This window comes from Anabrus simplex, chromosome 5 (genome assembly GCF_040414725.1).
Source record: "Anabrus simplex isolate iqAnaSimp1 chromosome 5, ASM4041472v1, whole genome shotgun sequence".
NCBI lineage: Eukaryota > Metazoa > Arthropoda > Insecta > Orthoptera > Tettigoniidae > Anabrus > Anabrus simplex.
In genome coordinates this window covers 305,942,662-305,970,481 of record NC_090269.1, presented here as the reverse complement: position 1 = coordinate 305,970,481, position 27,820 = coordinate 305,942,662, and the positions used below count along the sequence as shown (strand labels likewise).

Genomic DNA, 27,820 nt, shown 5'->3' with positions numbered 1-27,820 from the left:
ATGCAGTACTCGCTATATCGGACTTCTACTGTATTTGTTGCATGATAGCGTACCTGTGAATTAGGAACATGATTGTGTTAAGTTGTCTAGTGTGGTGCATATTTGTTTTGCAGTTTGTTGCATGATAGTATACCTGTGAATTAGGAACATGATTGTGTTAAGTTGTCTAGTGTGGTGCATATTTGTTTTGTAATAGTGTAGTTATGGATACAGAAAAAATTTGTGAAATACCCTACTAATGAAGACAAAATTAAAATCCTTCAGAAAGTGGACTGGCATCCTCATCTCTAAGCGCACAGAGCTGGCGCAAATGTTGAAACTTGCACCTTCGAGTTTTGACTCGATCACTTGTTGGTCAAAGTTTTGTCAGATTCAAAATGGCGGCCAAATTAATTCTCTCTGTCACACATGGCCTAATCTAACCTCCAATTCATTGTCTAAGTGTCTGACCAGAAAATATTTAAAACCCATTGGTCCAAAATATAGGCTTCTACTAAGATTTGTTTTAGAATGAATATGATCTTCAATAATACATTGCTATTTTTATGGGCCCCAGTGCAAATATTTTTGTATTTGTTGTTTGGTGTTGTTCACATTTTTGTCTGGTCATATTTTTCTCTTCACCAAACGAGTTGACAGTGAGGTTAGGGGCGCGCTGCCATAAGCTTGCATTAATTCAACCTTATTAATTCAAAGTTGTTGGGACGCAAAAATCGGACTTGCCTGCAGCTAGTGCTGTAGTTACCTCAATGTTAGAACTGATTCCAACAAATACCGATATGAGGTGCCATTCCATACTGTTTTGTGCAAGGTCTTATATTAGTTTCGTAAACATTAGTAAGTGATAATGAACTGGTTATTATATATATATATATGGTCGTTCATTTTAGTTTTATGTGCTTGGGTGTGCTGGAGTCGACAATATTTCGGTCAGTACGTATACTTCCACATTGTCACTGACTTTAGTCACTGTTTGCACTTGTATGGTGTCATCTGTCCCAGCTGTTTAGGTTACAATCTCCTCAGAGCATGATGCCTCTGCTGTAGATAATTATATCTTCCAATACGGGAAATGAATCATCAAATAAAATAGAACTCGTATAAAAACGATTTTCGTCAGGCTCAAATTGATCTATCAGTGCACATAAACAGATCAACAAAAACAGTGTATCTAGTGATTGCTACAAGTTTATTACTATTTATTTAGCATACAATGTAAATAAGAGTTTCAAAAGACATTGAGAATCTATTCCCAAATGGTGTCTGGAGAGTTTGTGAATGTGTAGCAGAAGCTACTCCTTTCGAAGACGTGCTGTAGAAAGCGTGCCTAACCACCAGCTGATATCCAGCGTATGTTACGGGTTGTGCTTCCGAATGCAATACATAGTGACTGGAAGTGTTCTTTGCATAACTGCAGCTATTGATATCCAAACCCTTATTTTTAAAGTATATTTCATGCTCTTTCTCCGCATTTATCACATCAGAATTTACCTAAACAGCTGTAAATGAGATGAGAGAGATCACATTGTTTAGGTAGGTGTGCTGTCAAGTGCCTGCGTAGTGCCAGAAGTTCCACGACGGGAAGATTAAAAATAAATAACAGGATAATTTGCTGCTTTTATAGATATCTACAGGTGTGGCGGTAATGCATTTTATTATCATAATGTTTAATTTAGTATGATCGTTGTCTCCATTGTTCTTATTAACGCATAATATGTTTTGTTTGGTGTCTCCGAAAATTGTTAAGTTGGAACGTAAAATTATTATTGTTATTATTACCGATATTATTATTATTATTATTATTATTATTATTATTATTATTATTATTATTATTATTATTATTATTATTATTATTATTATTATTTGTGAGGTACATGGCGAGTAAAATAATAGTATGAGTATTGTTTTTATCACTTTTAAACCTACTTCTCTCCAAAGATCCTCCTGTATATTGGCCTGAGTTACAAGATATTTAACAATCAATTTGTTAATGGATTTTGTCTGTTATATAATAGCAACAACCTTGAATATATCTTAACTAAAGCAAACTAGTTTTCTCATCCCGAGGTGGTGTAGCTCTTTTTAGACAGGCCTCCGGTGGAAGGGAGTTGCATATACCATTTTTACCGCATATCAACCTTCCTGCCATTTGTAGATCTCTGGCAATACCGTACTGAAAATTGAACTCAGGCTCCCGAGAACAGCAGCTAATTGCGTTAACCATTACGCCGGCGTACATTCTTAACTACAAAACACAGACATATATTCACGAGTGATGCGTGCTTGCAATGCGCAGGTCGGACATGAAACTATTCACCTGTTTGTGCGACGCCATTAGAGCTGCACTAGGTCTACGCTACAAAGGCCAAACACAGCTGTATCGGATGACTTCGACGAGTGCTTTCATTGCATGGCTCGCATGGACGAATCTATTCACAAATTTTTGCGATGTCATCAGAGTTGCAGTAAGGCTTGTACTCACTTCGAAGCGGAATTGTTAGGCCGCTATTAGCCGTGGGCGACTAGTGGCGCAACTAGTTGCTCTGGCGAGTCACGGACCATTGGATCAAATGGAGCCTATTAGCCGCGGGCGACTAGTGGCGCAACTGAGCAACTAGTTGCCGGCCGTCATCTGAGCCGGCGACTGCTCTGGCGACTTTTAGTTGCTCAACTGCGTGACGGGGCATTGCAGTAAATGTAGCCTATTAGCCGTGGGCGACTAGTGGCGCAACTAGTCGCCGGATGTACCTCCCCGCGCATACGGAAACGTCACTCAAGTTCGTGTTCTCACACCAGCTTGACGTAATGCGGACGATGGAACGCAATTGAATCAGTGATCCACCTAACCATTATCTTTCTTCATTACCTTGTTTGGTATCGTGCTGTGGCAGAGTGAATATTTTACTTATTGGGATAGTTTATTTATTGAAGATGGAGACATCAAATAAACTACAACAGCAAATGAAGGAGATGGCAAAATAATTTGAAAGTCAAATAAATAATGAAGACCATTTTTGACTTAGAATGAAAACCGGTCACTTGGGATTCCAGACCTGAAGCTTAGGCCTACACTGACAAAATAAAAACACTGAATTCTTGGAACAGCATTTTAAAGAACTTGAGGTATTATATTTTTTTTGCTAGAGGCTTTACGTCGCACCGACACAAATAGGTCTTATGGGGACGAGGGGATAGGAAAGGGTCAAGAGTTGAAAGGAAGCGGCCGTGGCCTTTATTAAGGTACAGTCCCAGAATTTGCCTGGTGTGAAAATGGGAAACCACGGAAAACCATCTTCAGGGCTGCCGACTCTGGGATTCCAACCCACTATCTTCCGGATGCAAGCTCACAACTCCGCGCTCCCAACCGCACAGCCAACTCGCCCGGTGTGTGAGTATTATAAAACGTTTACTACTATTATATGGAAATACAGTATATAATGCCCATATAAATTCAATAATCATTTACATTTACAAATACCATTGGTCCATTATATGGCTCTATTAGTGAATTACAGCTCAACTGGGAAACACTTGTTTAGTCGTATGTCGTTTCCCGTTATTTCTTCTTTTATGTGGCCAAGCAGTTCGCAAAATGACGACTTTGATATGCGCAGGTAATTGAAACATTTACTGTCATCCCCATTTAGATCGTCAAACAATGTATAATATAATCCTCTAGTCAGCCGAGAAACAAATATAGGATGTTTCCGCCTTTCCTAACCCTTCGGGTTTTCCTTTTTAATAGATGCTCAAGAAGAAGAAGAAGTTCTTCGCAGGACGCCATTCTCTCAACTGGCTATTCCCCGGTATGAACCGAGCAAGTATTCACAAGTTGCGCCACTGATCGCCCGGTACTTAAATCCACTGGCAACTAGTTGCGCCACTAGTCGCCCATGGCTAATAGCGGCCTTATTCTTCTCTGATGAATTACGTTGAGGGGTCTTGTATGCAAGATTTATTTTTTCATTATCGTCGTCTCGAAAAGCCATACCCACGGTTTCCCTATTATTATATCCAGGGAGTCTAGGATTATACAACGCTTCTTTTTCATGCACTAGGCAAATTAATTTTTCAGTTTCATCAGCAGACCATGATGTTACGTCCGGCATTATCAATTGACTGCCACTGAAAACTGACACGTTTGTTTACACAAACCAATTGATCTTCATCGCTCATAGTTGATTGCTGATGATTGATGCTGTGTGACTGGTCCGACTGCAGTCGGTTGATGGCAGTAGTTCGATTGATCCAGTGTGACAGCCCCCTGAGTCTGAAGGACATGTCCTTAATTAATGAGCTGTGCTAGTTTTCTCAGAATTAACATCCTGATACCAGTACTTCAACCATTTTGCAGAAATATTTAGATTATTTCTTCAGTTCTCCAAAATGATGTGAGTAAATTTGATACCATGATGGTGCCACTGAAAGCATGTTGTTCTCTGTAGTCCCTATTAATCTCCTTATTCCTTTCATCATTTTATTTTTCAAGCATTTTTAGTTAACGTTATAATTTGTTTGATTTCTTTGCCTGGATATCTGCATAGTTCATTGTCAGACCCTGTGCGAAACACTGTGCCATTGTTTCTTCCCAGTAACTGTGACCTCTATGTATTCTCTACTTCTGCACTATAGTTTATGTATCTTTAAACTTAGATTTAGGAATCTTGGACATTTCTTTACCAATTCTGTAGATGTTTTGTTAGAATATCTTCCAGGCAAGTAATGGTTTATCGTATGGATTATTACGAGGGCCATCTGATAAGTAAGTTTCCCTATTTTACAAAAAATTCAAGCAGGTTATTTACACTTTTGATGTATTTTATTTTCATTCTACAACTCGTGCTCTATTTCTCCAGTCATCATTTCTGTTCAAACACGTTTGGTGTCTTGGCAGCAGTTTTTTGATACCCTTCGTCATACCAGTGCAGGTCCTGTCTCCATAGCCAGCGGTGCACCTCTGCTTCCACCTGTTCATCAGTTACAAACCGCTTGCCTCCAAGGTGCAATTTGAGTTGTGGAAAGAGATGGAAATCACTCGGGGCAAGATCTAGAGAATAAGGTGGTTGGGAAAAAAGGTCCCATTTGAAGTTCTGCAGCAAATCCTGGGTCCTTTGAGCAGAATGGAGGTGCGCATTGTCAAGGAAGTTACAATCAAAGATAAGGGTAGGGTTTTCCACCTGTTCAATACTACAAAATAGTAAAATTATTAAAACATCACTTTTTATTTAAAGTCATTTTTGGTACCGGTTTCGGCAACTCACTTTGCCATCATCAGCCTTGGGGATTGTTCTAAGACATTTTTGATAACTACATTAAAATACTTATTTGTACATAAACATGACCTTCTAGACCAATCCTAATGACATAATATTAAGTTAAGCTGATTCAGTGTAACCATACAAGACATATGTCATTAAATCTGTTAGTCTGATAAGGAAAAATATGAACACTACATGTGGTTCATTAATTACATTCTACTGTTTTCTATCAAAATTGGTCGCTGAAAATGCTCTTCTACCTACTTATATTGTACAACAATATTCTAGAATGAAACCAGCTGTTAGTTTATTATTTTAAAGAGCACCTAAGACAAAAAAAGTTCTTAAAATGTTTTTATACCTCTTCAAAACTAATTGTACGTCCTTAACAGCTGAATAAGATATACTTAAAAAGGAAATTTTATCTAAAATTTGGTGTAACAACAAACATTTTTATAATTGTTACAAACAATTTGACAACACAAGGAGCTGTATATTTAAAAGATTGTATAATTTTATGACTTATCTAGAACCTCATAAGAACTGATTTAATCTCTGTATTTCAACTACATAAGTTTTAAGGTATTCATGCAACTCTAAATAACAAAACTTAGTCTAGAAGGTCCTGTTTATGTACATACATATAAGTATTTTAATGTAGTTATCAAAAAGGTTTTGCAACGGTCTTCTAGGTTGATGATGGCAAAGTGAGTTGCTGAAACCGGTACCAAAAATGACTTTAAATAAAAAGTGATGTTTAAATGATTTCACTATTTTGTAGTAGTGAACAGGAGGAAAACCCTAGCCTTTGATTGTCAATTCTGATTCAATATGGACCAAAAGTGAAATTCTTGACTTTAAATATTGTCAAGAAACAGCAAAACTTTGAAACAGAAGTCCGGGATGTTTTTGTTTGATTGCAGCTTTGTAAGGGCTGTGCATTACCTCTCAGCTGTGACTGTAGTGCGTCAGGGCAGGTAGTCAATCAGTAGAACACCATTACAGTCTCAAAAGACAGTAGCTGTAACTTTGTTCGTGCCCGCTGAGGTCTTGGCTATTTTTGGCACACGTTCGCCCGGTTTCTTCCATACCATGCTTTTTCGTTTTGTTTCTGGACTTGAATGATTCATCAAGCTTTCATCTGCAATGGCATTGCGGGGAAACAGTTGATATCCCTCCCTTTGGAGCATTTGCAGGAAAGCTCAGGCTACCTCAATCCGTTGTTGCTTGTGTGTAACAGTAAGCTAATGTGAGACCCATCTTGCACAGACCTTTCGATCCTGCAAGGCATCTGACAGGATCGTCGCATTAAAGGAGCGTCCAGTTTCCGTTCCATTATGTCATCAGTGCTGACACGTTGATCTTCGTCCACCACATTCCGAACTGCAACAGTGGCTGCATTGCCTGTAGCAGTAACAGGCCTGCCAATACACTCGTCATCATACACATTTTGCCGTCCTTCCAGGAACCATGAACGCCAATGGCGAATCATTTGAATGCTCATTCATCCTTCACCTTAAACACACACTAAATGGTGATGAATATTGATAGCTGTTTCATTTCTCGCCGTGAAAAAGCGAATAACAAGAACATACACCCTCTCAAGTGGTAGCTCCATGGCAGCTGGTGCCGTACTGGCGAACACGGAGCAAGCACGTGCTGTTGAAGGTCTAACACAGCCACCATACCCCAATGAAAGTTACCACAGTACTAACGTAATTTAAAAACTTGGTTTGCAGAGAGAAAAAAATAGGGAAACTTATTTATTGGATGGCCTTCGTATGTACTTTTGTATAAGCCCAAAGAGCATTTTAAAATTCCATTATGAATTGATACAAGGAATTTTATATAAGAATGCTATGCCATCAATCATAGCTAAATCTACAGTAAAGAAATTATCTCTGTTATTTTTTTCAGACTTATGTTACAATGTGTATGTAATTTGAAAGAATATTTTGCTTCTTTTTCAGGGAGTAATAGCAACATTGTTCATCAAAGCCAACCTGTACTGGTGTCGTTATAGGAAGACATCAAAACTGGGCCAATACCCAGTAACAGAAGTATTGGTAGTAGCAGTAATAACAGCAGTTTTGGCATATCCCAATCCATATACTCGCATGAATACAAGCCAGCTTATATATCTTTTGTTTAATCAGTGTGGAGTTTCCAACTCAGATAATCTTTGGTAAGTCATTGAGATACATTTTAGGACATAATTTGAAGCGAAAAGTTCGGTTGCATTCCTAGCTCCATACCAAAGTATATTAATTTTATGTTACCGTATTTGCCTGCATAATTTTAGCACTTTTTTGAGCTAAAATTTTTTGTTCTAAATATCAAGTTGCATAAATTATGCAGACTTTTCTCAAACATTTATTAAAACATTGCATGCTCTATGTACCGTATTTATGCGAATATCCCCGCACCCTTATTTTAGGTTGGATAATTTTGAAAAAAATGATATGAACTAAAATTCCTTCCAGGGAAAGAGTAACATAGGCATAAACAAACATTTCATATAACTCTTCAAGTTCCACATGGTCTTTACGCAAATATGAACATGATGGATATAGCTACTTTGCCTGAAAATATTTGAGATGATGATAATGCATTATCACTGCTATAAAATAATTATATTTGCCATGAAAATTAGCAAGTAGGCCTTCTTACGTGACAGGTATTTCATTAATCTGAACTTGCAATAGCCTCGATTCACTGTAGATCGGAAGATTCTTTGTCTCTTGCATTACTAGAATCCTCCCCTGAATTACTTACAAATTCGTCGCACTTCACATCGAAAACACTTCTCTCACGCGATCTCTTTTTACTTGGAGAGTAACATGACCAGTGGTGGATAATTCTTTTTGTGCAATGTAAACACTTGAAACAGACACCTACAAACTCGTTTGCGATACGGTAAAATCTTGTTAATTTGAAGTCGTAGGGACGCAAAAATGTGACTTCGAATTACGTGATTTCAAATTAACCGCCAAATCGTAATTCAGAAATGCCAACCCTTGCCGCGCCACAAAATATTCTAAGACCGCTTACTGCATGCAATTAACATTGATTCACAGTTTAAATCTTTTAAATGCCATGAAAAATATCCCAACGTATTTCCAAAATGTATCCAACAAGACGTGTTTACAGTATTCAAATAATGCACTTTGATAACTCATTGGCAGACTTAACCTCATGCAACGAAAGGAACAAAAAAAGATTCAAAGACGAAGTGAAATCTATGCTCGTTTCCCTGTGCAAGTGCTTTATTCACTGGATTACTGTACTGTGTGCATTTTAGATGCCTTGTACTTGCACGGAAACATCGTGGCTTATCGAACTTTCCTTTGATGAGCGGAGGAAGTTTCTCACTTCCATCTGCATTGCAACACAGGAGTGTGATCCCATCTTCAAAATCATAAGTCCATTTGATCTCGGCATTTAAAAAGAAAGATGCAGTTTCATCGGCATTGACAATATTGTTCAGTGCATACGAATTGATTATAATTATGAGCCGCGCTTTTTCACCAACTGTCGGTATTGCCAGTCTTTGCGGATTCTGTTCCTCTGCTAACTGCCTGCTACGTGATGATATTCCGGCATTCCTTAAAATGCTGAATACTAACTTAGGAACTTAGGAACTATGAAACACACTGCAGACACACCAAAGAGAGCGAAAGTGTGGAAAGCTACCCCTGCATGTTCCGGAAGACTTGTTCTGTCGTGACGCCGAGAACATTCAAATTTAAACTCTGTAAAAACTTTTTTTTTTAATGTAAAGGGAGTTTTGAATTAAAAGTGTAAACTGTTTTCTCTTTAAATATGATATATGGAGGCAGTTTTCTTCTGTCTGCAGTTACACAAAGCATAACTGTACACCCAGCATCAAAAACTACATAAACTAGGAGCATGTTGCCAACCTTGGCTCAAATAAAGTCTGCACCCAATTTTGTGCCCCAAATTAAAAAAAAAATATGCAAGTATTATTAACGTAAATACAGTATTACCGTAGACTCTCAGGTTTCCATCACTGCAATATTGTATACACAGATAATAACAGTACACAAGTTCTCAAATTGATATGCTTTTAGTTTACTGGTAGGTCTACAGCTTTTAGCATTTGTTTAAAGTAGGTGACCAAGCAAAGAAAATAGGCCTTGCATGTTTTCCTTCGCAGTATTGTCGTATAATGCTATGGAATGGGGATGGCTAACAGATGTCAAGATAAACTAGGGAGATAGTAGGTTCGAATCCCACTATCGGCAGCCCTGAAAATGGTTTTCTGTGGTTTCCCATTTTCACACCACGCAAATGCTGGGTCTGTACCTTAATTAAGGCCACGGCCACTTTCTTCCAACTCCTAGGCCTTTCCTATCCCATCGTCGCCATAGGACCTATCTGTGTCGGTGCGACGTAAAGCCCCTAGCAAAAAAAAAAAAGATAAACTAGGTGATATGATAGTACATGTGTTAATGTTATAAATACTGCAATAAAATGCAAGTCACATGCTGGTAATAAAAAAGTGCTGAACTAACTTACCCTTCTACTTTTCACATCGTTGCTCTCCGATGGTGATGAGTCGTCACAATCATGAGTGTGTGATTCTTTGTCGTTTCCTCCGCCGTAGTCTTCAAGACCATGGACCATGTTTGAAATTCCCATTTTTATGAAGCTCTTCCTAACCATATTGCATGGAATTAAATTCAAGCTTTCTACTCCACTGGCAAATTAATTCTAAGGGAGAATCTTGCCACCTGGAGTGAATATATGATCGCCTGCTGCGATCCATTCCGTATGAAAACTGCAGTTATGGTCCTTAACCTTTCCACTCCCTCGCCCGAGTTAACTCGGACATCCGAGTGTGTTCCGTTGTCCCAACCATGAGTTAACTCGTATTTCAAAATCCCCGCTCTCTCCCGGTGCCAAATTTAGTCATATGTTCCAGTTCTGTCGCTGAACGTGAGATAGCATCATCTGAGAATGCTCAGAGAACACAGCTATCTCGATACATCGCAAGCGCCATATATTTAGTCTTGATCCTTACACTATTCTTTAACAGCTGTCTTGAGTCTCCCAACATTGTTGCATCCACAAGCACTAGTAAACAAAGTTTGATGGAAAGTGATATTTTAGATGTTTTAGGTAATGATGACAAGTCTGACTATTACGGGCATAGTGAAGATGATATGTTGGTGAGCGATTCTGTGGAAAGTGATAGTAGGAGTGATTTATCTGAAGGTGGGGAGGAGGAGGAATTAGAAATCCAACCTGATCACATGGTGCGGAAACGACCGAGGTTAGTGCCACCACATACAGTTTCTCGTAGAACCTGGATAAATGACGCTAATTTTACACCAGTAAAACATGATTTTGACCCAACCCAGTCTGGCATTAGGGACGAACATAACCTCAACGAACATTCTACCGAATACGAAATATTCATTACGTTATTCACAAAGGATTTGTTTTCCCATATATCAAAGGAGACAAATAAATATTTTCGCGAGGTGCAGGCAACTCCTAATGTCTCACAACAGCAAGTGAACGCATGGCACGATGTAGATGAGGCTGAATTGATTATTGGTTGTTTTTTTTCCTTTAACAATGTTGATGGGTTATGTAAGGAAGCCCAGTGTTGCAGAGTACTGGAGTCTAGATCCTCTCATAAATACTCGAATATTTGAAAACGTCATGTGTTGCAACAGATATCAGATAATTCTAAGAATGCTACATTTCAGTGACAACAGTACAATGACACCTGGAGATAGGCTACATAAAATTAGACCAGTAATAACAGCTCTGATGCATCCAAATAAAGTGATAGTGCCATTTGAAAACCTTGCCATTGATGAAACTTTAGTGCTTTTCAGGGGCCGTGTGTTATTCCTCCAGTACATACCATCAAAAAGGTCGAGGTTTGGTTTTAAACTGTTTGTGTTAGCTGACTGTGAAACTGGTTACATTCTGGTTTTTACCATATATGTTGGTAAAGGTATGGGAATTGAAAGAGGCTGGAATATCAGGAAGGGTTGTTTTGACACTGATGAGGCCATATGTTGACAAGGGGCATAAGCTTTTCATTGATAATTGGTATATGTCTCCATTTCTTTGTGAGAAACTCCAGGAGAAAGGTGTAAATGTATGTGGAACTGTGAGAAGAAATAGACAAGGCTTGCCAGGACCAGTTGAGAAGAAATTCAAGAAAGGAGAGACAGAAGTTCATCATACTGATAAATGTTATTTATTTGCTGGTGTGACAAGAGAGAAGTGTATACACTCTCAACAATGCATGACAGTGAAATGGTGACCGTAACAAAGTGTGATAAGGAGACCCTAAAACCCAAATTGATAATAGTGGATTATAATGAAAACATGGGACCAATGGATTCTGCTGATATGCAGCTCAGCTTCATCGAGTCGGGAAGAAAGTGTATCAAATGGTACAAAAAACGCTTCTTTCATATTCTGGATATTATTGTTAGGAATGCCTGCATAATAATGCATAATAAAGATGCTAACAGGATCAAACGTGTCCCTGAAGGATTTCAGACTGAACCTCATTCGCCAAATGCTGGAGCAGTTTGGCAGCCGTCAGGAAACTACCAGGAAAGGAGGCCGTCCATCATCTTGTCCACCACCAATGAGACTTGTGGAAAGACACTTCCTGTCTCCTATATCAGCTACAGCGAGCTAGAAAGCACCTACCAGAGAATGTGTAGTGTGTTCCAGGACAAATAATACAAGTCATAAGAGGAAGGAAACTATAGGTATGAATGTGTCAAGTGTAGTGCTTCTTTGTGTACACCCCTGCATGGAAATTTACCATGCAGTAGTGAAGTTTTGATGAAAATGTGAAGGGATAATGTTTTAATTTCATTTTTGGTCATAAAACTTTGTAAATAGTTGTAAATATAAAATAAATATTAGCTTATTTCAACTGGTGTGTAATTATTCAAAATACTCCAGGATGGGGCATGCATAAGCAGGAAAGATACTTGGGAGTGAAAAGGTTAAAAGGTTTTTAATTGACACATCTAGCAATTGTACAACAGACATCAGTGCATCCGGATTTACTACCATGTCTGTTACACCTTTGAAAAGAGAGGCCTTGATTTCTTGCACAAAATATCCCCTAAAGCTGTCCACTATTACGTATGGGAGACAAAGTAGGGCACCAGGGCAGTGTTTCCATACAGCTTTTACCCAGTCTCGTCAGACACTGTATGCCAGTAAAATAGCCCAACTTTATGAATTAATTTTAAAGTTAGCACGAAGTAGTTCTCAGGGCAATACTGGGTGATTTCTAGCTAGGGCTTGGTACAGGAGGCAGGGTCCTATCTACAAGATTTTTTTTAAAGAGATTGTATAATAGTTTTTTATTCAGAAAATGCATTTCAAAGTGCACATCACCTTACTGTTGATAGTCGCTGTCTTCAACATCGCCTTTTGATGACCCGTGCTCCCAGTTCACCAGGCCGAACGGGGCTGGAACACGTTCTGGAAGTTGCCAATATTACGTTGAGATAAGGCTGGAACACCCAGATCGGTTTGATATGGGTTTGAGTCTCGAACTTTCAACGATTTCCGACGATGTTGCAGGATAATCACTCGTCGCTTTACTTACACGAGTGTCCAAATTTACACAGTCCCCCGACACTTTGGTTTAACAGCACAGTTTCATTTAATGTGGTTGTGATATGCGGTTGAATTCATTCTTAATCTTGTAGGTAGAATTTGTAAGTTCACCTAAGATGAAGATGCGGGTAGCATTGAAATTGGAAGAAAATAAAGCACAGTTCATGAATAGAAATAATGAAACTGAAAATTGTTCATGCACTTGGCACAGTTCGTGGTGATTTTCCACTAAATAAAGTAGCACTTGACATTGAAAGAAATGTATGACTGCTCTAGAGTTTATCAAAGACACTGCTGTCAGTCATGCAATAATACTAAACACTCTGATGAAGAACTAAGGTTGAAATGAAAAGCACTGTTTGTTGTTAGGCGCACTTGACATTTTAAAAAAATAGGTGACTGTTCGAGACTTTATCAAAGACACTGCTGTCAGTCACGCACAAATAATTTACACACTGTTCAGAAGAAATAATACACAATTTTGTTTGAATTGGATAAAGAACACAGTTTGAGTTCGGAGTGAAACCTTGGTGTCGTAGTACACGATTATGGTAATTATTTGCATTAACACTTATGTGAAAGTTCAAACACTTTCATAAACACCCTAGTTTATAAATTAAATAATGCTGACTGAGATTTAACAAATTGTCACAGTTAATAGTATAACGTAGTAATGTCACATTGTAATCAACGACATGTTTGTTCAGAGGTTGAGTTTCACACTGGCAACATGGTAATAAACTCAGTTCTACAAGAACGAAAGTAAGTTATATCGAGAAGTTTTTACATGCGCACAGTTTATAATTTCAACACGACTGTCAGAGTTTAAGTCCCACATGAAGACTTGGAATATCCGAAGATAGCCTCTGTCAGTACTTCGACGAACACTGCAGCGTGGAGAGTCAGGCTGGATACCCAACTATGACTGTGTGATCGGGTCTTGTGAGCTCAGTTTATATTCAGTTTGGGGCTCCTATGTCATCAGATAATGTGATCTCTCCGAAGTTGATTATTTCGCGAATCCCTCGACGGATTTACTTGAGATTCACAATTTGAGATGTTTATGTTATCCTCTTCAAAATGACGTATCGCTCAAGTTGATGCGATTACTATTATAGGAGTTTTAAATTTTTTTCAATTGAATGTTTGCGACGGCGTGACGTTCATATCCAGAACAAACCAGGCCATGCAGGCTACACGTGGTGTCAGGCGGGTAGTCTATATTGTTCTTGCAGCTACGTCACACACGCACATACACACAGAGCTGTCGCTGGCTCGCCTGCTCCCTCCTCCGAACGTAAACAAACCAAGTTTGCTCTGAACGACTTGCGTGATGATGAAGTACAATTAATAGTAAAAAAATACGGCATGTACAGATCGTAACCGGTACAACTGTCCATCCAATCCTTTCCATGCTGGCATACATGGATCCCACATGAAAAATTGCGTTTTGGCATTGCCTTTCTTTTGAAGATTACACATTGTGCAAGTTTTCCTCTGTCTGTGGCAGTTGCGAGCATGACAGTGTAGTGTAGTGTTTGTCTGTGCCTTGTGACTTAATACACTTGCAATCCCTTTCTCCTGCAAAATTGTGTTCCTTGGCATGTGAGAAAACACCAGCGTTGCATTGTTAATTTGAGACCAGTAAGTATGAATGGGGTTGCTGCAGCCTAATTACCGTATTTACTCGTGTATTAGACCTTCCCCCCTGGCCTTTCGAGACATAAAAAATGACAAAAATAAATCCCACATACACCCCCCCGGCCCCAACGTAATTCATCAGAGAACGGCGATTCCACTTGGAAGCGGGTACAAGCCCTACTGCAGCTCTGATGAAATCACACAAATTTGTGAATAGTTTCATCCGTACGACCCACGCAATGAAAACATTTGTCGAAGTCGTGCGGTACATATGTGCTTCATATTTAAGAAATGTCTGCCTCTGTAGTGTAGGCTTACTGCAACTCTCTTGACGTCGCACGAATAGGTGAATAGTTTTGTGTCTAACCCATGCACTGCAAGCAGGCATCGTTTATCTATATGTGTCTGTGTTTTGTAGTTAAGAGTGGTAATGGTTAACACAATTAGCTGCCATTCTCAGGAGCTTGAGTTTGATTTCCGGTACCATATTGCCAGAGATTTACGAATGGCCGGAAGACTGATATGCAGTAAAAATGGTACATGCAACTCCCTTCCACTGTAGAAAATGAAAATCCACAATATATTTCCAGTCATTTGACTGGGTCAGGAATGGAATGAATGACCCCCCCATCTAGCGGCGAGGATAGGAATTGTGACGGCTGCCAAGGCCTGTCGCACTCTTCTGGGGCAATGATTAATGAATGACAGATGAAATGAAATGATATTGGAGAGTGTTGCTGGAATGAAATATGACAGGGAAAACCAGAGTACCCGGAGAAAAACCTGTCCTGCCTTCGCTTTGTTTAGCACAAATCTCACATGCAGTGACCGGGATTTGAACCACGGAACCCAGAGGTGAGAGGCCGGCTCGCTGTCGCTTGAGACACAGAGGATTAGCTTCCATTGGTGGCCTGTCTAAAAAGAGCTGCACCATCTCGGGATGAGGAAACGAGTTTACTTTAGTTGAGAAATATTCACGGTTGTTGCTATTAATATAGCAGGGGAGATCATTAACAAAGTGATTGTTTGATATCACGTAATTCAGGCCAATATAAGCTTTTGGAGAGAAGTAGGTTTAAAACGTGATAAAAACAATTCAATCATAACTATTGTTTTACTCGCCATGTACCTCACAAATATAACACTAGTAATAATAATTTTACGTCTCCACTTAACTTCGGAGACGCCAAACGAAACATACTGTGAGTTAATAAAAAAAAACAGGGACAATGATCGTACGAAATTAAACATTATGATAATAAAACGCATTACTGCCACACCTGTAGATATCCATAAATGCAGTATACTTTATTTATTTTTAATCTTCCCGTCATGGAACTTCTGGCACTACGCGGGCACTTGATAGCATACCTAACCTAAACAATGTGATCTCTCTCATCTCATTTACAGCTGTTTAGGTAACCTGTTGTGATAAATTTGGAGAACAAGCATGAAATGTACTTTAAGGGTTTGGCTTTCACTAGCGGCAGTTATGCAAAGGACGCTTTCAGCCACTATTTGTATTACATTTGGAAGTACAATTCGTAACATATGCTAGTTATCAGCTGGTGATTTGGCACGCTTTCTGCAGCACGTCTTTAAACGGAAGGAGTGGCTTCTGCTACATATACACAAACTCTCCCAAAACCATTTGGGAATAGATTCTCACTGTTTGGACTCTATAGTAGGGAACAAAACTATTTTTAAAAGTTTAAAAAAGACGGGACCTCGAATGCTCTCAATGCATGGCTGACGAGATGTCAGTGAAGATAATGTCATTTAGAATGACTACATGTCAGTAGGAGGGAAGTTGGTGACACAAGACGATAATTCAAATGAAAGCAGTGATTAGATTTACTCAGGTTTACTGTGTGATAGACCTACTGCTCAACTGACAGACAAGTGACTGGCCACTAAGTTCTTTTATATCAATATTGCATAATATGATAATACAAGACCCTTATCCATTTTCTCTACGGGGTCAAGTATGAAATGAGACGAATTTTCGCAACAAATTTTTACGATCGTATGCCCTTCCTGACGTCAACCTAATCAGAGGAATTAATGAGATGAAACTAATGACATGATATGAGCAACCAAAATTGACTATATTTACTTTATATGTAGGCCTAAAAGTCTTGTTCACCATTTATTGTCTTTTTACATTTAGTAATATTGTCTTTCAATGAAAATAGCCAGTATAACTCAAATACATTCATAAGTTTGTTAAAGAATAGTTTAGACTGTTTACATGTATAATTTATAGCTCCTTATAACCTAAAAGCCATGTGTTCACTGCACAAAATTTGAGGTTATTGCATTTTAGACCCCCCCCTCACTTTTGTTGGTTGCAAAAGTGGAAGAAAAAGGGGTCTAATAGCGAGTAAATACGATACGTTGTGATGAAATTCATTCACATTTCCCATGTGATCTCTAGGCAGCTTACAACGTAGAGATGTTGTTCTTTGCAGTACAGTATTATGTCCCCTCATCTGCTTTGCTCTTGGTATCTTTTTTCTATGTTACAATTTCACATTCCGGCACCTCGGCGTCTCCGAAAACCGTAAAAGAGTAGTTAGTGGGACGTAAAACAAATAACATTATTATTATTATTATTACAATTTCACATGCATAAAATTGAAGCATTTCATGCGATACCCCGGTTCCATTATTTCTTAATCCTTCAAAGTACAGTAAGAGCTCATCTGTCATGGAATATTTTCCATGCTTTGGACCTCTGAAGAATCGTGTACCTGCCTTAACGTTCCTTAGAGCCTCTTTCTGCTTCATCCAATAGCGAGCATGACCCTGTGGGATGGAAAATTTTCACTCTGCAGCTCAGTTGCTATTCTTCTCTCAGTATTTTATTACTTTTAATATATTTTCGACTGTATAGTTGTTATACTTCCCCCTTGACAGCTGATGAACTTTAACACCAGTAATCAGCACACTGAATGTCACTTAAGAAAGCTTATGAGACTGATTTTTAACACACTACTACACAGAACAATTTACAGCATTTATCTGCAGTAAATGACCGCAAGCGTTTCACAAGCTTACTCTGATAATAGAACTACTTGTCACAAAGCACAAGCACCGGAATTGGAATGCAGTTTCACTCACAAGGGTAGGCTATGGCACATGGGTGACCGATTCGATCCACCTTTGTTAGACATATAGGGTATATGGCCAGGAGTGTAACAGGTGCAAGTAGTAAGGCGCAATTCTCAGCCATTAGAATAATAACAGTAAGTTATTTATTAAATTGACCACCTAATCAATACAATAAGTCAGTCTTGGATGATTTACATTGATCTATTAACTACAAATGGTACATGTTTCGCCTAGTATGAAGGCATCATCAGCCAGTTTTAACCTCGGAATAAAAATAAGCACTTGAAATAACATAATAAGATGAAATTGATTTAAAAAGTCTCAAAGAGACTTAAACTAAATTTAACATTCAAAATAACAATGTTGGTTTTTTATTATTTATTTTTTATTTTATTTTTTATTTTTATTTTTTTTACAATGTGAAGAATTACAAAGGTGAGAGTATTAAAATTATTGACATAAAAGTTGCTATTACAAGTAAAATGGACAAAGCAACAGACTGTGATGAACAAGTAGTAAGATTGCTAAAAATTAAGTTGACTGATTGGTGGTTACAATTAGATTCTGATGAGAATGACGATCAGTTATATTTATTCAAAAAGTAATATTGAGGAAATAATGTTGAAGGTTGGTCAGGAGATCACTATATTCCTTTTCAGGAGACAAAAGACGAAAGTCATAGGCATATGGTAGAAATATAGAACACATTGATGAGAAGATAAAAAGTTGTAGATTAAAGGTTGAAGAACAGTGTTAAAATTGGACCTCTGTGGACCATCTCAATTTGAAGCGATGTTAAAATGTTGTGAAGAACATGAGTTTATTGACAGTTGAATCATTTGACAAGGTGAAGGTAGTTTGTACCTTATGAATCAAGTGTATTGTCAATTGTATTGCTTACTCTGATAATAGAACTACTTGTCACAAAGCACAAGCACCGGAATTGGAATGCAGCTTCACTCACAAGGGGAGGCTATGGCACATGGGTGACCGATTCGATCCACCTCTGTTACATGTATAGGGTATGACCAGGAGTATAACAGGTGCAAGTAGTAAGGCGCAATTCTCAGCCATTAGAATAATAACAGTAAGTTATTTATTAAATTGACCACCTAATAAATACAATAAGTCATTGTCTTGGATGATTTACATTGATCTATTAACTAAAAATGGTACGTGTTTCGCCTAGTATGAAGGCATCATCAGCCATAGTTTTAACCTCGGAATGTAGAACACATTGATGAGAAGATAAAAAGTTGTAGATTAAAGGTTGAAAAACAGGAAAATTCCCTTTGTCAGCGTGCCCACAACACCGACGCCATGATTTTGCGCTGGGACAGAGTCTGTTTGGCCTGCACCTTTACAGGCAAGTGTGTGTGTCTCCATTCAGTGCTCTGGCATGTAATTCTCAGCCATTTCCGAGAAGTTAATTAATTAAAAATTCCAGTCCGCTTATGTGCAAGCTATGTTTGCGAAAAAGGCAACAAGCTCGTGGCGCACTGGCAAGTGCTCTGCTTCGTGAATGTGGGATTGCCGGTTCTAATCCCGCTGATGGACGATTTTTTAAAATATTTCACATCTCTCACAAATTAAGGTGTCTTCAGTAATGTTCATTTTTAAATCAATTCCAAACATTATTTTTTAGCAGGAAAAGCATTCTAAAAAAATTGTACAGAAATGCAAAAATACGGCATTTACGAGGGGTGTTTTTTAAGTAAGGTCCGTTTGAAAATAAGTACACAATGAAAGGTAATTTCAAAAAAGTAAATTTATTTTCAGAAAATACATACTTCACTCTATTTTTCAACATAGTTGCCAAGTTTGTTCAAACACTTATCATACCTCTTAAACCAATTTTTAAATACCCTCTTCATAGAAACTTGCCACCTGCTCCGATAACCAAGAGTTCATTGCCGTTTTCACGTTGTCGTCATTGTAATGATTGCCATCGAGGTGATGTTTGAGATGGAGGAACAGATGGTAATCGCTCGGCGCAAGATCAGGACTGTAGGGTGGGTGGTCTAAAACTTCCCAGCCAAAACTGCCCAATAAATCGTGGGTCTAACCTGCAGTGTGAGGTGTTGCTTTGTCATGGAGAAGGACAATTCCCTTTGTCAGCATGCCCAGAACACCGACGCCATGATTTTGCTCTGGGATAGAGTCTGTTTGGCCTGCACCTTTACAGGCGAGTGTGTGTGTCTCCATTCCATGCTCTGTTGCTTTGATTCGGGCGTGATATGTGAAACCCACGTTTCATCTCCAGTTACGATCTGACTCCAGAAACAGTCACCTTCTTCGTCATAACGAGTCAAGAACTTCATCGCACACTCTAATCTTTGGTTTTTGTGGTCCTCTGTTAGGAGTTTTGGGACCCAACGGGAGCACAGTTTCCTAAACTTTAGGTGTTCAGAAACAATGTTGTAAAGCACTGATCTCGACACATCAGGAAATTCGTTTGAGAGACCTGTTATTATGAAGCGCCTGTTCTCGTGAATCTTCGCTTCAACTGAAGCCACCAAATCGTCTGTAATCAAAGAAGGGCGACCGGAGCGGTCCTCATCTTGGACGTTTTCACGGCCATCTTTGAATTATCGTACCCATCTACGCACTTTGCTTTCACTCATAACAGTATCACCGTACACTTCGCAAATCTGTCAATGAATTTCTGCAGCAGACAGGTTCCTTGCTGACAAAAACCGTATCACTGACAGAACCTCACACGTGGCGGGCGAGTTGATAGTCTTAAACATTTTGAAAGCACAGAACAGAACCGTACAGGTTAGCTACAGAGCTGAAACTGAGCACAGTTGTTCCCGATGCATGCCGGTACACGACGCACCGCTCGTTGCGATATGCGTACGAACTACTAGTGTCTACGACAAAATGGACCTTACTTAAAAAACACGCTTCGTATCACTTGCGCGAGATGCCGCAATAATGATTGTTTCCTGTGTTTCTATGGCCAGTATCATCCTAGTTCATGCAGTAATTCGTCATGCGAACAGCATGATAGTGAATAAAAATAGGTTAGAATGAATTGTACAAAGTACTGGGAATAAAGGTATTAATTTTTCAAACAGCTCCTGTACACCTTAATTTGTGAGAGATGTGAAATATATATTTTTTTAATCCGTCAGCGCGATTCGATCCAGCGATTCCGCGGCTACAAAGCAGAGCACATCCCGCTGCTCCACAAGTTCGTTTCATTTTTTTGCAAACATAGCTTGCACATACGTGCACTGGAATTTTTCCTTATTTTCTCAGAAACAGCTGAGAATTGTGCCTTACTATATGCACCTGTTATACTTCAGGTCATGCCCTAGACGTGTACCAAAGATGGATTGAATTGGTCACCCATGCGCCATAGCCTCCCCTTGTCAGTTGGGCGGGACTGTAGCTGGTGGTGACATCGGAGGGTGATTACATTGTCTGCAGTGCTTGGGCTAAGGCATGGAATACAGGTCGAGACAGCAAAAATGATGCTTGCAAAATAAATATCCTAATCATTACTAATGAAAATTGGTGCTGCAAAATTTATGCACTCAAAAAAATTATGCGGACAAATGTGGTATACTAAGCAGAGGACGCTTAGTTTTTTATAAAATTTAAGTTTATAAATACAGTAAAACCTTGTTAAGGTGTTTCTGCAGGGGGCAGCAAAACAGAACGTGCTACGAGAGAAAACGTACTACTGAATATACGAATAAAAACTATCCTACAGGGATATGGAAACACTATATACGATTTTTTCTGACATAGGGCATTTCACATCGTGTATCATCAGCTACTCTGAAAACGAAATCTACCCTTTCTAAAGATGAAAAAGTAAAACTGCCAACGCCGAGTGTTGGGCAGCGGGAAATAACCTGACTCCCTAAGGGGGCCAACGGCTTCGGGCGAATGAGCCCCTTTAGGTGGGATGATGGTCCCCACAGTGGAGGAAATGCCACTAGAATCCATTATGCAGTGTCTGTTCTCCAGGTTAGGGGCTGCTGTACAAGGCGTCTGTACTCCAGAGGAGCGACCTCATTATCACCTCACTGGATCACATCCAGAGTTGTAATTCGGGATGTAGTCCCACACAGGTGACACCTTGACAGTCGACCATGGAAGGTCCTTTAAGGAATACTCCACCGGCTGAACCAAGAGTTCAGGAAAGGCAGCATTCGGATACGGTGGGCTGCCACCTAAAAGATATTGTGATGTCGGAGGCACGGAAATACCCCAGTACTTCATACACGAACGAGACAAAATCAAGAATCAAACCAAAGCAGATAACATACTTCTCTACAAACAATATAAACTCACTCATGCAAACTGGTGAACTAAAAGTGATCACCAACATAATGGACCAACACAAAATTCCATGGGATTACAGGAAATTAGAAACACTGACCAGGATGCCTTGGAATCTCAAGGGTACAGACTTAATAAAAGTATATCCGGGAAGAGAGCGACGAAGAATGTTCCACAATTTGGAACAGGATTTTTGGTCAGCCTTAAAATAATAAACTCAGTTCAAGAATTCAAATCACTGTCTCCACGACTCTCAACGCTCACCTTAAAGGCATCTAATAAAATCTATACTATAATAAATGCCCATGCTGCCACTAATGATAAAAACAACTCCTCAAAAGACCATGAGGAAACAGAAGAATTTTGGGACCTATTGGACCAGACCATAGATAACATCCCCAAACACCATATAAAATTAGTAATAGGCAACTTCAACGTTCAACTAGGCAGAGAAAGAAAATACCGTGACATCATCGGAAAATGGCCAGCACACAAGAAAACAAATAAAAATGGAGAGAGACTAGTTGACCTCTGTAGAAACCATAATTTAGTCTCAAAATCTACAGGTTTTAAGAGGAAACCTCAAAAACTCAAAATATGGAAACGCCCTGACTACACTAAAGGAGAATGGCAACTGGATCACATCTGCGTGGACAAATACCACTACAAAAAGATCTGTAACATCAAAGTCCTCCGAGGAATAGACACAGGTTCAGATCACTACGTAGTTAAAATTAAACTCACTCCCCAGAGGAGACAGCAAAAGCAAGCCCTTAAAACTAAAAGAAAAATAGATCCTACCCAGGTAATCAACAACAAAAACTACCAGAAAGCAACTGAAAAAATAAAAATCACAGATAAACTTGAAGACTTAGTACACAACCTTAAACAAATTGCAGAAGACCTGGCTCCAATTAAACCATGTAAAAAACACCAATGGTGGAACAGTGAATGTGATGAAACAGTGGAGAAAAGAGACATCAGGCATGGGTATTACATCAGTCCCAAAAAACAGAAATATCCTATCAGAATCTAGTAAAACAAAGAAAAGAAACTACCCAAGTCTTAAGAAGAATAAAAGGACAACATCATTAGGACACACTGCAGTTAATTGAAGAACAGTTCAATAAAACTCAATCAAGGGACTACTACAAAACCTTCAGAAAGCAGCTCCAAAAATATGAACACCCGACCCTACTGATGAAGGATCAAAATGATACGCTGGCTCATAACAATAAAGACAATGCAGAAATTCTGGCTAAATATTTCAACAAGCTTTTAAATTGTGAGGAACCTACAGAACTCCATTTGGACAGCAACACCCCGATAAAAACACCACCAGAAAACATCAATCCCCCCACAGTAAAGGAAGTCTACCAAGCTCTGAATAAATTAAACTACAAAGTGCCAGGAGAAGATCAGACCTTTGTGGAAATCTGGAAATATGCAGGAACATCAGCAAAAGTTGCCCTCCATCAACAACTTGTCTCTATCTGGATTAAAGAAGAACTACCAGAACACTGGACAACAGCCCTCATTCACCCACTGCAAATAAAGGAGACAAAACCGACCCTAATAACTACAGGGGAATCTCGCTGCTAGACATAACATACAAAATATTTTCAATAATCATCCTTAATAGGATAAGTTTACAACTTGAGAAAGAACTAGGAGAATATCAAGGTGGTTTCAGACCCTGGAGGAGCTGTCCTGATCAGATCATGAGTCTTAAGTTGATAATGGACTATAACAGGAGAAGAAATAGAGATATGCTGATAACATTTGTAGATTTCAAGAAAGGTTATGATTGCATCCATAGAGAATCTCTGTTCAAAATTTTAAGACACCTTTAACTACACCCCAAATTAATAAACATGATAAAATTGACTCTCACTAACACCAAATCAAAAGTGAAGTTCAGGGGTGAAACATCAGAGACATTTGAGATTAAAACTGGACTACGGCAGGGAGATGGGCTCTCACCACTGTTATTTAATTGTGCTCTAGAAATGGTAATGAGGGAATGGTTTAGGAAATGTCCCCCCAAAATAAAGATTGGCCGAAAAATCAAAACAAATTGCCTGGGTTTCGCTGACGATTTAGCATTACTAGCAGTGGACATAAAAAGAAGCAAAAACCCAGATATCAGAACTTCAAAACATTGCAAATAAAATTGGCCTCAAAATATCATTTGAAAAAACAGAAATTATGCCCTGAAAACCAACACAACTAAAAGAAGTTAGCATAAATGGTAATAAAATCAAAATAGTAACTCAATTTAAATATCTTGGAGAAATAATAACACATAACCTGAATGATAAAATCTCAATCGAAACAAGAACAAATAGATTAGGTAAAGCACAAAAATTAACATGGGATATCTACAAAAAGAAATGTCTATCAATAAATGCAAAAATACTACAACACAGTTATAAAACTGGAAGCTACATATGCAGCAGAAACACTTTTTCAAAGACTGACAGCCTTCAGAAAATTTAAAGGAGGATTGGAAGAACCTGCATCAACAAAAAATACCAGAAAGATGGACAGTGGCGGTTAATACCTAACAAAGTTGTGTACAAAGAGCTAGAACCTATTACAGATACTATGCGTAAGAGGAGACTGGGATTCTTTGGACATCATGAGGATGCAGGATTCGAGACTTCTGAAACAACTAGTACAACACAATCCCTTCTCAAAAAATACCACAACAGGATGTAAATGGATCAGAGAAGTAAGAGAGGATCTGAAAGAAATAGGCGTTACAACAGAAGACACCACAAATAAGATAAAATTGATTACAAAACTCAAGAATACAAACCTCTGCTTTACCCTTACACAAAACAAACCAACATCACGCATATTTTCAACTGAGGAAAGGGCACAAAGATTTGAGCGTCTGAAGAAGTACTGGGAGGCCCGCAAAGCCCGAACAATCCCTTCAAAGAGACCTGAATGACGGCCTGACTAAAGTGATCCTATGTGGCCATAAAAGAAGAAGAAGAAGATGTGAAAAACACGAGGGAACAAATGTGAAATTCTTTTCTGCTGGTGCTTATTTAATAACAAGTGCACTGAAAGGTGTGAAGAACACCAACAACCACCACCACCACAACCTGTGCTCAATGACCAATAAGAACATCAAAGTATTATTGCAGATCAGACTCTTTCTGAAACAAATGTTAGTAAAAGCCTTTCATTTCGGAGCAGTGGGTTATTATAAACATCATTTTCTGGTCACACTCTTATACAATGAATTGGAGGTTATACTCGACCAGGTGCATCCGGAAAGAATGACTTCGGCTGCCATTTTGAATAAACTTCAGCCAACTCCACGATCGAATTGAAACTCAAAGGATCGAGTTCAACATTCGCAGCCTTTGCACGCTTTAAGATGCAGACACCATTCCACTTTCTGACATATTTTAATTTTGTCTTCATTAGTAAGGAATTTTACGGTCATTTTCTTATCTGTAACTAGGCTGTCTCAAGACCAATATACACCACACTAGTCAGTTTCACATGATTATGTTTCTAATCCAGATACAGGCTATCGTATCACGCAACATATTCACTACACTTCACTGTACCACTCAACACAAAATAAATGTCTAATTTAATGAATACAAAGAGGTAAGGTAAGGGTTATTCTGCCCAAAGGCAGGTCCGAACCTCCGCAGAGGTGTTCCTGAGCCGGAGTTTACGTGCGGTAGGGTGGCCAGTTCCTTTCCGCTCCTCCATTCCCTTACCCCCCACCAACAGCGCGTGGCAACCCATCCAACTCCTGACCACGCCCAATGTTGCTTAACTTTGGAGATCTCACGGGATCCGGTGTTTCAACATGGCTACGGCCGTTGGCAATACAAAGAGGCGGATATTAAAATAAAACTTGTAACATACTTTGTATTTACCTACATTTCAATACGGACCTAACATGAGAATTATAACGTGTTTTAAAATGAGAATAGTCACATGCTGTCCAACTTATCCCGTGAGGTTCAGGAATTCAAGTCCTTTTCCTATTATCACGCAACTGTGGTGAGGGCTCTTACCCAGGTTGAAAATCACGTTCCTTTCACAAGGGATCACAAATAACATTTTCAGGGCTAGGAAACATGTGATCGTACTGAGCGGTAATAACGAAAATTTGTGATCCAATGATTGAGGTATTTTTATATAGATTTAATACGATGAGAATTGGGACTTCGAATTTACGATGTAGCAGGAAAATATGTTAATGAAGAATGCACTAATGAGGTTTCACTATGCGTTTTTCCTACTTATTTAATGACAACATCGGATTTGTGTGCAGATGCATATTTTGTTTGTCAAGATGTAGACCTCCAAAACTGACAAAGTGCATTCAAAGGTGAAATTGGTTTAATTATTAAGTTTGATAATGCATATACAGGGTGATTCAGCTAAGTTGTCCACATCAAATATCTTCTGATCCGTTAAAGATACAGACATTCTGTTTTCAAATTCTTAAATTGTGTTAAGCGGCTCATAAAATACTGTCCTATTCCTCTCAATCACATATGTAATTACTGAGAAACCAGTAGCAGTTATTTTTTTTTAATAGAACTATACTCATTTTAACCAATAGAACAATTGAGAATCGATTGACAATTTCTGAGTACTTTTGGGAGATATAGGGTTTCAAATGTGTAGGCCTTAGATGTCTTGTTGATTAACACATACCTTGCCATTATCTCGTGGGATGCCGGGAAAAAAGCATTATGATGTAGGCCTATAGCATTTTGGAGTTACAAAGCCCCCTTTTTTTTTTTAAGGGTGAATAACTGAGAGTCCCAGGGTGAAAACCTTTCTTTCTTTCTTTTTTAATCCGTTTACCCTCCAGGGTTGGTTTTTCCCCTGGACTCAGCGAATGATTCCACCACTACTGCCTCAAGTGCAGTATCCTGGAACGTGAGTCTTTGGGTTGGTGGGATTAAACTGGGGAGAGGGACCAGTACCTCGCCTAGGCAGCCTCGCCTGCTATGCTGAACAGGGGCTTTGTTGGGTTATGGGAAGATTGGATGGGATAGGCAAGGAAGAGGGAAGGATACAGCCGTGGCCTTAAGTTAGGTACCATTCCAGCATTTGCCTGGAGAAGTGGGAAAGTCACTTCGAAGCTGGCTGAGGTGGAAATCGAACCCCGCCCTCCTCTATTCAGTTGACCTCCCAAGGCTGAGTGAACCCATTCCAGATGTTGTGCCCCTTTTCAAATTTTGTGGCAGAGCCAGGAATCGAACCCTGTTCTCCTGGGGTGGCAGCTAATCACACTAACCACTACACAGCAGAGGCGGACCAATGCCCTTTTACTCATCTGTTTCTGAGAAATGCCCAATGAGTCGGGGAAAGAAATTCTGATTTTACACTGGCGGGGGGGGGGGGGGGAGTCAGTCTGGCTGCAAGGCGGTATTTAACCTCTCATCAAAGAAGAAACCCCCTCTTTACTTCAACAATGTATTTTAATTTTGAGATAGAGAGTTTTTGTGGGGTGTGGGAGAAAGGCCTCCTTTCGTAACAAACTGCCCTTTCAGAGGTTTAATTTTGAATTAAGTTAGTGAGGGAGTGATTTTTAATTTGGAAAAGGCCAAAATAATTTCGATTTTGTATTAAAACAGGTTGTAAGTGAGCCAAGGGCCATGGGATTTTGAAAGGTTTGTTAGGCTTCTTGGTCCTTACGAATCGTTAAGAGTAAGATGCCAAGGTGGGTTGAGTGGCTAAGGAGGATTCTAGATTTGGCCATCTTCGCTATTTTATTTACCTGGATTCTAACAAGCGGGATACAGAGTTTATTTCGTATCCACTTATTAATCTCAGTCTGGGGTCTATGATTGTTGTTCTGAGTTTCATTCTGAAAAGGAAAG

At 39.1% G+C, this 27,820-nt stretch overlaps 1 protein-coding gene across 10 annotated transcripts in view; it reads left to right on the top strand.

The window, feature by feature from the left end:
• The window catches only part of ClC-c (chloride channel protein 3), a 376,006-nt gene that overhangs the window by 273,387 nt on the left and 74,799 nt on the right, over window positions 1–27,820 (top strand). For all 10 annotated transcript variants that reach the window (XM_067147496.2, XM_067147494.2, XM_067147491.2 and 7 more), the window contains one exon: window positions 7,229–7,443. In XM_067147496.2, the coding sequence (XP_067003597.1) occupies window positions 7,229–7,443 (215 nt within the window). The remainder of the gene's footprint in view (window positions 1–7,228; window positions 7,444–27,820) is intronic.